Source organism: Indicator indicator, chromosome 3 (assembly GCF_027791375.1).
Source record: "Indicator indicator isolate 239-I01 chromosome 3, UM_Iind_1.1, whole genome shotgun sequence".
NCBI lineage: Eukaryota > Metazoa > Chordata > Aves > Piciformes > Indicatoridae > Indicator > Indicator indicator.
The window spans coordinates 8981360-8993680 of record NC_072012.1 but is presented as its reverse complement, the minus strand read 5'-3'; the positions used below and the strand labels follow the sequence as shown (position 1 = coordinate 8993680).

Sequence of the window (12321 nt, the reverse complement as noted above, 5' to 3'; positions counted from 1 at the left end):
TAGCCTGATTCGTTAACTGGCTGTAGTGAGGGACTGTTTAAATGTTACTTTTAGTACATTTTAGAATGGCTTCAAAAATAGTGATATGTTAAAGCAACGGGACTTGTGTTTCTGTGTGTCTGGTTCATGATAATAATGTGTGTGCACAAGAGCATTATTAATGAACTCTGTGTAAAGAGAAAGGAAGTGGGGGAAAACAAACACTTAAAAGCTGGAAGAGAAATCTTTAAACTTCTACAAAATTCCAATGAAATTACCATTGACACAAAATATATGTCAAAGGACAGTCTTTTGGGGATATGATCTGAGTCTGAAACAGAAATAGGCTATTACCCCACCTGTGTGTCAGAAGTACCATGCATTGTGATGTCACAGTGTTTTGAAAATGCAGGATGATTTCCATGGATTTTTATAGAAGTCAAGTCTAGAAAGAGAGGAAAAAAAACATGTATACATACACATCTTTCAGGAGCCTCAAAGCTACATCTGAGCGCACAATGCTTTTATTGGTGAACTGTACAGGGAAATAATAGCTTTCAGATGTTTAGGTTAGCTGGAGGACAGCAGCTGGTCCTGGGTTATTGAGGCAAGGTGCAGCAACTTTTAAGTCACATGAACTTGGAGATTGCATATAGAACTTGGCATTTATATAAAGCAAGCTCAAGGTTGAATGCAGCATTCAAGTTGTAAAATGGATGGAGAATGGGTGAAAAAAAACCCTGCAATTACTTCAGTGACGATCCATTCAGGTTAAGAATTTTCATCTTTGCTGTTGCCATAGCAATCTGTTCCCCTGTCACTACCACATTAAAAACCCATTCTGTAAAACTGTTGTTGCCAATATTGAACACATAACAGACAAAAACGTTTTTTTAATAGCTTAGGTGTCTTATTTGCAACACGAAGAACTAGATCTTAGAGACATGCATATGTATTTTAAAAAAGAAAAAAAAAAAGATTAGTGTTTCTGTAGCACCTGTAGGGACACAATATTTGTGCTGCAGTGTGGATGTCAGTGTAAAATAGTTTGCAAATAATAAAGCAATGCAGTGTCAGTTGAACTCAAGTAATTGAACTGTTCTGCTAAGATGTAACGAACCCATATGTTCCTGGGTTAAGTATTTATTTTGTAACATACTGTTGTGAAAGGCTTTGGAAACTGTGTCTTTTTAACCTTCTGTTACCCATTGAGTCTTACTGTCTTTGGTGATTAAGTTCCGTGATTTTATCTCTATCGGTGTAATTCTGGAGTGGGAGGAGACTTGTGTCCCCTAACAGTTTTATATCTGTGAGCTAATCCTAAACTGCTTCTTTACCCGAGCTCAACAATGAGTTTGTAGGAATAATGAATTGTAGAATAGGTGTTTAAGCCTTTGTTAGTACATCCAAATGAGGAGGGAAAGGAATTTGTAATTCAAAGCAAACACAGCAGCGCTCTGACAAATGTATTTCTCCAAAATTAGTAAAATGTAAATATATTTCAAGAAAGTAGACATACATATCTGAATGTGTGTGTGTCTACACATATATATGCATAAATATATATATATATATATAACACTATATATATTTAGTTCAGGGCTGAAATGCAGAATTCAGGGCTAAAATCACTAATGTGTGTTAAGTCACAGGTTTAAAAACTCAAGCACTGACTAAAGAAGTCATAACTTAATAGTAGGAAACAATGTATGGCCCTTAGTCTGGTCATTAGCAATGTAAATCAGCATTCTCTTATCCTCTATTCACCTCTATGTAGTCTCGAGAAGAAAAGACTGAGAGGGGGGTCTCATCAATGTGTATAAATATCTGAGGGGTGGGTGTCAAGTGGAGGGGGCCAGGCTCTTTCTGATGGTGCACAGTAATAAGAGGAGGAACAATGGGTTCAAACTTGAGCATAGAAGATTTCACCTCAACATGAGGAGAAACTTCTTTACAGTGAGGGTGACGGAGCACTGGAACAGGCTGCACAGGGGGACTGTGGAGTCTCCTTCTCTGGAGACTTTCAAAACCCACCTGGATGAATTCCTGTGTGGACTACCCTAAGTGATCCTCCTCTGTCAGGGGGGTTGGATGCAATGATCTCGAGGTCCCTTCCAATCTCTAATACACTGTGATATTGTGTTCTCTAGCCTTCCTCCTTTGGATTCTTATTCTCTGTCCATACCATAGTTCTTTATTTCACTTTTTTATTTCTTCTGTTTGCCACTGTCTCCACATTTCTATCCATTATTTGTCATTGAGAGCCTTAATCTAGGTGCTGATTTAATGCAAGGGAAACACAGAAGGAGAAAATATAGCAAATGCCTGCAGTGTTATTGGGTATTAATAGAAGAATTGAGGGCAAGAAATAATTTTCTTTTTTTAACTGCAGTTGTCAATATCTTCCAAGTTTTACATTTTCTTTTGTTTATATTTTCTTTTGTTCACATTTTCTTTTGTTCATGTGGGAAGAACTGCTTTTTTAGTCTTTCAATACAACTCTGTTCTCCTGTTTGGGGACTTCTGAGTTTTTCTTTTTAAAAAAATTCTTAGTTTCTGAATGAGTAAACTGACTACTGAAAAAAAAAATAATTTTCATCTCATCATCTGCTTTTGCAATTAAAAATGTGACCCTTCAGAGCGTGCTACCTAGATAACATTTACCCAACAATTGAGATTGCAGGTTATCTGCACAGTGGGCCTGCTGCAGTTCCTGTCCAAGGGCATCTGTGGATTGTTCAAGGAACAAAAAAAAAAATAGCCCTTATATGACAGATACCTGTCTGCTCTGTACAGGTCTCTGAGGGTGGGGCTTGGAAGTGGTTTGTGTTGCAGCCATATGAATTCATTAGCCATTAGCTCCTCCAGTGGGTGATGCAGTGACTGGGGTTCCGGGGTTTATTTGAAAAAAATTCTCAGTATAAAGATAGTAAATCTGGCATAAAATGCATGTAGTCAAATCAAGACAATTCTAAGGCAAACTGAAATTTAGCTCTTCACTTCCCCTATCACTGCACATTTCAGTACTCCCTTCACACTGTAGGTGTTTCAGGGGGTCACGAGAAAAGCCCAAGCAAACTTTGATAAAGGAGAGATTTGGAGCTATCTTTGACTTTTATGGACCTTTTTTATTAAAATGCTTAGAGCTGTAAATGTAGAAATAAGAAACTCATTTATCTTGACAAAAGTGCTGCCATAAACTATTCAGCACTCATAAAATAACCTTTTAAATTATTGTTTCTGCTGGTATCAATAAATTCATACAAAGTGCTTAAAGGTCAGGCATTGCCAGAAAAATGTCTTTTCAGCTTGTTAATTAAGGATTTGTAAGAATGTGCCACCAGCTTGCTCTTTGGACAAATTGGGAAAAAAAGCAAGGGAAAAAAAACCCCAAACCAACCAAAACCCAACAACAGCAACAAAGTCTTCAAACCAACAAAATCCCCCAAAACCCCAACTTACCCCCCCAAAAAAAACCCCAAACCCAAACCCACCCAAACAGACAAAGCAAAACCAAAACCAAACTATACCAAACCAAAGCAAAACCCAACCACCCCATAGATTAAAATGACAGTGTGGAATCAGTGAGTGACAAGTCTTGGATCCACCAGGCTCAGCATGGCAAGCCTGGATGGTTTGTGAGTGAAAACAGGTGGCACTGTTAACAGGGGCGATTAAAAAAGGTTATTTCCCACCTTGGGGAGGAAGTAGCTTGATTACTCACCTCTTACAGTACATGAGCTTTCTCTGAGCACCCAGCTAGATCTGAAGTATTAAGGTGAGTGTAAGGAGTATTCATCTTGTTATAGCTTGAGCCTTGGGGAGTTTGTCCAGTTCTCATTGCCTGATCAAGAGCATCGGATCAGGGCATTTACTTTTTCATTTGCCAGGCAAGTTTTTATCTGCTTATTTACCGCTTCAGCTGGAACAAACCAGTGCTCTGAAATGTACTGGAAAATGTACTCACAGCCAAATTGCCCAACTATCATCTGCACTTGCTTCATTTCTTTTGCCTGTCATCATGGAGACATCCTGGACCGATCATTGAAATCTGACCTAAAAATTAGGTGATTCAGATGTGAGTACATCACCAGAGGAGGTGAGGTTAATCAATCACACAGATGAGACGCTGGAAGGAAGAATTTCTACCTGTACAACAGTCTAGCTCTGACAATATTGTTTTACCATTGTATCTCAATTTTTTTCAGCACCAAACTGAAGACAGTGACACTGGCCTAGGTGAAATATCCTGAGATAACAGATGAAATGTATTACAGGGAAAATATAGAGGTTTTTGTTATTAAATTGTGCTGATACAAAAGATTGAACTATTTATTGCCTAGATGGGAAACAATAGCAAAACAATGCAAATAGTGAAAAATAAAATAAGAGTCTTTGATATCTCCCTGTCTGAACATACTATAGTGCTATATTAATGGGAGATTAAAGTTCTGACTTTTCCCTTGGCCATATGATTTTTATATTGAGATCATTTCCCTGAATATTAAATAACAGATCCTTACCATAAACCCATTTGTAAACAGGGAGGCTGCATCTTTGTCTTCGAAAATTTCATAACCAGGAATGCCTTAATTTGGTTTTGCACTCTCGAGATTGCTGCAGAACTCCTACTTCAGGAAAATAAATCTGACGGGTTTTTTGAGAATGCAGGTGACAGAACTAATGATAGTTAATTCCTCTGATACCCAAAGGCAATACATCCTGGCTTTGTCTTCAGACGAAGCTTAGAGAGCAGTGCAGAGTAGTTTTGTGGCGTTTCTTGTTTCTTCTCTCATTCCCATTCCTTTTGGGTCAATCATTCGGTGTTTTAAAATGCAAACCAGAACTAGCCCAATGACGCACCCAGAGGCTAAGATGAGCTCCTTCATCAAAGGAAAGAGGCACTCAGTTCTAGACAGGGTTGGTTTGTTGTGGCTTTTCCCCTTCTGATTCATATTTGAAGTAGTATAGGAAAAGAGATTTGTTGCTCAGACATGGAGGTTTTGTGCATTTTACCAATTGATAGGCATATTTTATCAAACCTCTGCCTAATCTGAGTCTTATCTTTATAATAAATTCCCCATTTCACTCAATACCCGTACTTTGTTTAATTCTGTTGAGCAGTTTGAAAACTGTTGGAAATCCATGTGCATCTGGATGAATAAGAATATCAGAATGTGCTTTCAAGGTCAGAGGTAGCACATTTTAAAATTATGAAAGGTGCAGCTGCACGTTAAGCACAGCCTTCCAGAATGAAGAACTTCTTGGTTTAAGTTTCTGTGGAGGGTGTATGTGCAGCCCGGAGTAGTTGTGGTGCTCCTGATGTTTCCAGAGAAAACTCAGGTTCCATTGCATTGTGAAAGAAATCTCTCATTCTATTTATATGCAGTATTGGGATGGAGGGAAAATACAGATTCGTAGATTCATAGAATGGTTTAGGTTGGAAGGGACCTTGAAGATCATCTAATTCCAACCCTCGTGCCATGGGCAGGGACACCTTCAACCAGACCATGTGGCTCAAGGCCTCATCTAACCTGGCTTTGAACATCTCTGGGGAGGAGGCAACCTGTTCCAGTGTCTCACCACCCTCACCGTAAAGAATTTCTTCCTAATCTCCAGTCTATATCTACCCTCTTCATGCTTCAATCCATTCCCTCTCATCCTATCACTGCAAGCCCTTGCAAAAAATCCCTTCCCAGCTTTCTTGTAGTGCCCCTTCAGGTACCAAAATGCTGCTATAAGGTCTCCCCACAGCCTTTTTGTCTCCAGGCTGAACAGCTCCAATTCCCACAGCCTGTCCCCACAGGGGGGTGCATCAGCCCTCTGAGCATCTTTGTGGCCTCCTCTGGACCCACTCCAGAAGCTCCATGTGTCTCTTATGCTGAGGGCACCCAGAGCTGGATGCAGTACTCCAGGTGGGGTCTCATGAGAGCGGAGAGTCAGAAGCACCTCGCTCATCCTGCTGGTCACACTTCTTTTGATGCAGCCCAGGACACATTTGCCCTTCTGAGCTCCAAGTGCACATGTTAAGCTCATGTTAAGTTTATCATCAACTGACATCCCCAAGTTCTTTTCCTTGAGACTGTTCTTGAACCACTCCTCACCCACAGATGTGCTTGGGATTGCCCTGACCCAGGTGTATATAGATCATACCTGTGTTTAACTTTCAGTTGGAAAGTTAATTTTGACATTTGTCTTAGAAAACAAAATAACTGGCCTGAATTACTTTTAGTCCATGCTAATAAAATGCAGGAAGTTATGATATGTCTAATAAGTGGCAATAGCAGCAGGTGGCATCTCAAGCTCTCCTTCTCTCCAGACTGCAGGAATTCACGACATCCTTCCCAGTGTGTCAGGCTGTAATACAGAAGACAGCACAGAGCAGTTGTTCATTCATATAGTTTATAGAATCCTTCCCATTGGTTTTATTCCATATGTCACCCTATGCACATAGCCATGGTGGAGATACTCCCTTCTCTGCTCCGCTCTACTGCCAATACCTTCACTTCTGCTGGAGTTCTGGCACCCATGGGTAAAAGTGCTGCTTTCTGTGTGCCCACTCCCACTCCTTCAAATCCACCCTGTCATCAAGACAAGATTTTAATGGAGTATGTTTTCCCATGGGTAGCTCAGGATACTGATAATCCACAAGTACTCAGGAAAAATTGTTCTGTGTGTTTATAGCTGTGTACCTCTCCTCACATTTTATGCAAATTTTAATCCTTGCTGAATATATAATATCACACCCCCAAATATCTCCAAAAGGAGTAGCAGAGTTGAAAATACAACCTCTGTAGGACAAGTTTATTAAAAGTATTCTTCTTGAAAATGTATGGGTACTCTTCTCAAATGCTGCTGTGAGAATGAAATAGACTGGTTTAGCACTCTGCTGTTGAGGTCTGAGGAGGAGAACATGTTGGCATGGGCTTGAGCTGATTACATGATAGTTTGCTTTTTATTGAAAAATTTCATTGCCAGATTGGAGTAATACTGGCATACTTTATCTTACTGGCTGTGATCCAATACTTTTGTTTTGTGGGGAGTTAGAGAAATTCAGTTGAATCTCTTTTCCTTTCCTTGTAATCCATTTCTAGCCGCTTGATAAGTTTTTGTGATCAGTGACTAAGTGTCTCTTGCTGTTATAATGACAGTCATCTGCTTGCTTATATTACCATGTCATCCCAACAGCAATTAAGAAATGTTAAATAGAAGTTATACAACCTTGTCTTAAGGCAATTAACCAAAATATGAACTGTGTTCAGGAGTGAAGGAATGAAAGAAGGTGAAGGCGAAAAGTATTCTTTAGGGTTATGGACCCATCTCAATTTTTTTAAGTTATCTGTCCTTTCTAATGGTGAAAATAAAGTACAAGTTATTTATAACATCTCAGATTCAGTATTTTGGGAGCCTCTGTGGGTGAGGCTTGAAAAAGATGTGCAATTCAGACTGTGTATAACAGACTTTATAGATATATATCTGTAGGGATCTGCATCACTACAGATAGATGAAAAGTCATAAAAGGAGTGGGACTAAACAAACACAGAGATTTTTAGAGGGGAGAAACCTGCATGTACTTGAATGTATTACAAAAGCATATTTTGCTTACTCTTGATGTCTAACTGTATTTGTAAGGGTTAAAGATAATATTGTGTTATCTCATACAGTTTCTCCATCTACAAAGTAAACTTTATGTGGATTACAGCAGTGTGTTTGCTCATAGAACAAGCTACCTCAAATATTTTAAGTAAGCTCTGAATAGAATTGTTACCCAACTAAATGAAGGATAGAGAAAATAAACATTCACAGTGATAGCTGCTGTGTTGGCCCAAATGGATGTTGTCTTAGCTGAATGTTATGTTTCAGTGTGCTGCAGTAGATTTATAGGTAGCTTCCAGTTTTAATAATTCAGTATTTACTATTCACTAAGACATGGTGAAGTTCTCTTGTGACCCTGGCTACCATGAAATGCCTCATTTTACCAACGCCCTTTTTGAAGTTTCACTGTGGTGCATTTCACCTTCTTTCAGATCTCTATTTCAAAAACAAGCTAGTGCCTAGACAGCCTTCAGCCATAGCAGCACACTTCTATTTTCTTTGTGTACCAAAAAAACTTCACTACAGTGAGACGTATCCTTTGCGCTGGAAATCACCAAATGCTCTAAGGAGACAATAGGCTTTAGTTAGGATTGCTTTGTAGTGAAGGTTAAAGAGAAGGAAGAGTTTCTTTAGGCAGGAGAGAGCTTCAAATGGGCTGGTGTATTATAGTCTTTGTGTCAGAAGTCAGGAAGAGACAAAGAGCTGGAAGGGGAACTGCTGGGTTGGGAGGATTCTATCTGAGGAAGCTGTGCAAGTGTTTTAAGCTGTGTTCAACTGTTTTTCTTCCAACAGACTTTGGGAACTATCACTGCAGTGCCCATTAAGGTTCCTCAGGTCAGCTCCTTGCAGAGGTTGGCAGGACAAGGACCAGCAGTGCTACCTCAGGTACAAAATACTGGTCTAAAGGGATTTTTGTGTCATTTAGTATGTATTCTACTCTATTCCTATCTGGTGTCCAGGCCTGGATAGGTCTGGACACTCATTTTATTGAATAAAGACTTGCCTTCAGTGAGTTGAACAGCAGAATGGTAATTTTCTCCAGTTTGTGAAAAAAAAAAAGAAAAAAGAGATAAATCAGTTTTCTTCTGGGAGCATACTGTTAGCACAATGAAAAGCTATTAAAAAATCTTGTGTTTTTACTGTAGAAGAACAAAGTACATATGGTGAAATATAAATGCATGCTTTATAAGATGACTCACAAATCACAGAAGTGAAAATCTGCAATTCTGTAATTAAAAGAAGTGGTGGAAGAATTAAACTTTCTGTTCAAATTTATCCTCACACATTCTTTTACTAACTTACTTGCCTTATCCCTCTCTATCCCAGCATAAAGTTTTGGTCCAACTAACCAAGGTACAAACCTGAGGCAAGACTGGCTGGGTATGAGTGAAAGGAGAGTTATACTCAAAGGTTTTTTTAATCTTTTCAAACTGTGTTTTCTTTTCTGAATATCCATTAGTGTTTCCCTAACCATACACTTTATTCCCCAATGTAACCCTCTTTCTCAAAAATTTGGGATGTAATTTTTTCTCTTTTTTTTCTCTTTTTTTTTTTCTGCAGTTCTATGGTTTGTTTTTCAGATTAATGATTATTAAGTACAAATATATTTCTCCCTCTGAAGCCCTTAGAGGTGGATTTCTCATATGTGAACACCACTTTCCTATCATTGAAGTCAATGTTGGGTCTTCCTGTTGTCTTGGGGTTTGTTTTCTTTTTTCTTTTTATTTTTTTTCTTTTTCTTTTTTTTTCTTTTTCTTTTTTCTTCTTTTTGTTTTTTTGTTTTTCCTTTTTGTTTTTCTCTTTTGTTTTTCTTTTTTGTTTTTCTCTTTTGTTTTTCTTTTTTTCTTTATGTTTGTTTGTCTTTTTTGTTTGTCTTTTTTGTTTGTCCTTTTTTGTTTGTCTTTTTTTCTTTTTTCTTTTTCTCTTAGTGGCAGAATCTGGTGGAACATCTGTGAGCTAAATCTGCCTGAAGGAAGGAGTATATCCAAGATAAAGTTCTTAAAGTCTCTCTTTAAATTGCATTTTGTGGAAGGCAAAGTTGTGAACATAAAGGAAGGTTATAGTTTTCTTATCAGGTTCAAGACTTCACTTTTCAGTTGTTCTTACAGCATAATAACACATTGATTTCTGCCATTTTGGGGTGTCAAACATGAACAGATTGCTCCTGAAAATAGATGAGGCTCAAGAGGAGTTGAAAGACACGTAACAGGGGCTGAAATTATCATTAAGGATATGTTTCAGCAATGATGATAGCATTGCAAATGGTGCACTTGGAGAAGCATCAACATTCTGTACTTTGTTATGCAGAAAAATTTTCATTCAGTGTTCAGGTTGGTTTTGAAGAACTGGAAAAAGGGGAGGAAGCTGATTTCCTCAACTCTTTGAGAAAAACACACAAACTTTCTGTCTTGCTGTTTAGCTCATGGCAATATTTTTGTTTGTATTTTACTTTGTCTCCTTTCCTAGCACAGCCTTCAATGCAATCATACTTAATACTAATGAAACACCAACCCTTACTTGGAAGCCCTAAGCCATGAAATATTTCTATTCCATTATAGATAGCATGTGAAAAAAACTACATAGCAACCTCATTTCAGTCAAAACAAAAAAATGAAGTAGACAACTGCATGAAAAACCACATTTTTAGAGGTATGCCTCAAGTTCTGAGCTTTTTCTGGCCTTTTCACAGGTCAGTACCTCCTCCTTCAGCAGTAGCCTGCTCCATATACAGGCTATGTCCTCCTCTACAGTTCAGCATGGTCTATATGTTTCTCTCCCACTCAAAGCTTACAGAGAAGTTTGAAATGCCTGTATTGTTTCCTAGTGGGGATCTCCCTCTACCCATCAAAGCTTTCCTCTTGATGTCCTAAAAGCTAGGTGTTGCACCTTCCTCAACCTCCATCTCTGGGAAGTCTAAGAGCGAGCTGTTCCGAGCCCTGGTAGCAACGAAACCATAGCAGCAAAGGCTTCAATAAGCCCACCTGCATGCCTCCCTGTTTACTCAAGCAGCTCAGTCTAGGGGTATTTGGTACAAGTGGCAAGCACAGTGGCAGTCATCTAAGATGCCTTAATCTTGTCTGTATGTTCTGCTGCTTCTGTTCTTGTCCGTGAAGGGGTGGAAGGCCAGAATGGATCCCTTTTGGGATCACTGCCACATTAGGAGCCTGCTTGTCTCTGAGTTGCCCTCTGGAAGTGGCTTCCCCCTTAGCCAGACAGATTGCACTTCTGTTTCAGGTGCATGCAGATTAGTGGGATTAATTCAGGTCAGTGTCTGCATTCTTGACAGCACACCGATTGCTGTGTGACTTTTCTCCTTTTGACCAGTCTCGTAATTTCTTTGGGATTTCAGATTCCCTTTAGATTTATATGTAGCCATGAGAGGCATAAATATTGCCTGGCTAGGTGGAAAGAAACAGGAGACTCCTCCAGTTGAGGACCCCATATCTCATCTAAAGGAATTTTGTGCTTTTTGATGCTTTCATCCTCAACTATACAGCCTGTTTCAATGTACATCTATGTAGTCTAGTAGGAAAATACCACACGAGTAAACTGATGCTCTTAACAGTACTTGTGTCAAACAATACATACAGCTTTCTAATTTTCCACATTTTTACAGATACTTTTCATTTGTTCTCTTAATTTGAATGGGTTTATGATGTGACCCCCCTGGGAGCTCTTCCATATGGGGAGTGAAGTTTCAAAATCTGCACATTCACAAATGGCAGCAAAATCCCATCACTTAGTGCAGAACTGCTATTAGATGGTGAGCAAACAAATATTAATTACCAGTTCATTGCACAATACAAACAGTATTTCCTTAGGCATTCGTTATTTGACAAAACAAGCCTCTTTGTCAGACCTTTTTTTATTCTCTTATTTTCAGTGTGATGGTTTGAAACTGTCTTTTTAATTTTTCCTTGCAAAGTTCAGAACAGAGAAAGTGAAAGAGTGTAAATAAGTCACTATTGGGTGTAAGAAAGCAAAATAACGATTGTTCTAAACACTTCCATTGGATAGATAGAAATGTTTAAGAACTATTACCCAAAACAAAGTAGGCACTCTGCACATTCTGTGTTCTGCAGTGGGGGCAGTTGCTGGGCTGTCTGGCTGCTGTTTCTTCTTCTTCTCTTCTGGCTGAAGATAACACACTGACCTTGGCAGCTAAGTTAACAACTTTCTGCTTAACTAACTCTGCTTCTCTGTCCAGGGGGGTCTGGGGGGAAGCTCCTGGGAGAGAGAGAGGCCCCTTTGGGAGGGTCCCCTTGAGGGGAAGCAAAGGGAGATTGGTTGTGCTTTTTCTGTTGATTGTATATATTTGTGAATGTTGTGAATTTTGTATATTTGTACATATTCATTGCATTTCATCATAGATTTTAGACTCTGCTTGTAAATACAGCCTTCATTTGCTTCCAGACTGGGCTAGCCTGGTTACTTGTTGGTGGGGGGGGAATTTCAGCTCACACCGACACATTCAGTTGGTTTTTTTTTAACAGAATAGGAAGTTGGTTTTGCTATAATTAAATAAGTAAATTTTCTGCTATGAGCTGTGACATTTGGGAAGTTAATTCCAGGTAGTCTTTCTCTTCTTACTTTGGCCTTTGAGATTTCCACCTGAGTGAGGTGTTTTGAAACTGCAGAGTCTCCACTACACTCTGAGAAGCAAATCCTGGAGATTCTCTCCTCAAACACACGGGTGATGCACTCTTACTCTTGAGCTGTTCCTCTACTTTATGGCACCCATCACCT

General features: G+C 39.1%; 1 protein-coding gene across 2 annotated transcripts in view; it reads left to right on the top strand.

Moving 5' to 3' along the window:
- The window catches only part of PHF21B (PHD finger protein 21B), a 170328-nt gene that overhangs the window by 117151 nt on the left and 40856 nt on the right, over nt 1-12321 (top strand). For both annotated transcript variants that reach the window (XM_054399740.1, XM_054399739.1), the window contains one exon: nt 8368-8460. In XM_054399740.1, coding sequence (XP_054255715.1) covers nt 8368-8460 — 93 coding nt within the window. The remainder of the gene's footprint in view (nt 1-8367; nt 8461-12321) is intronic.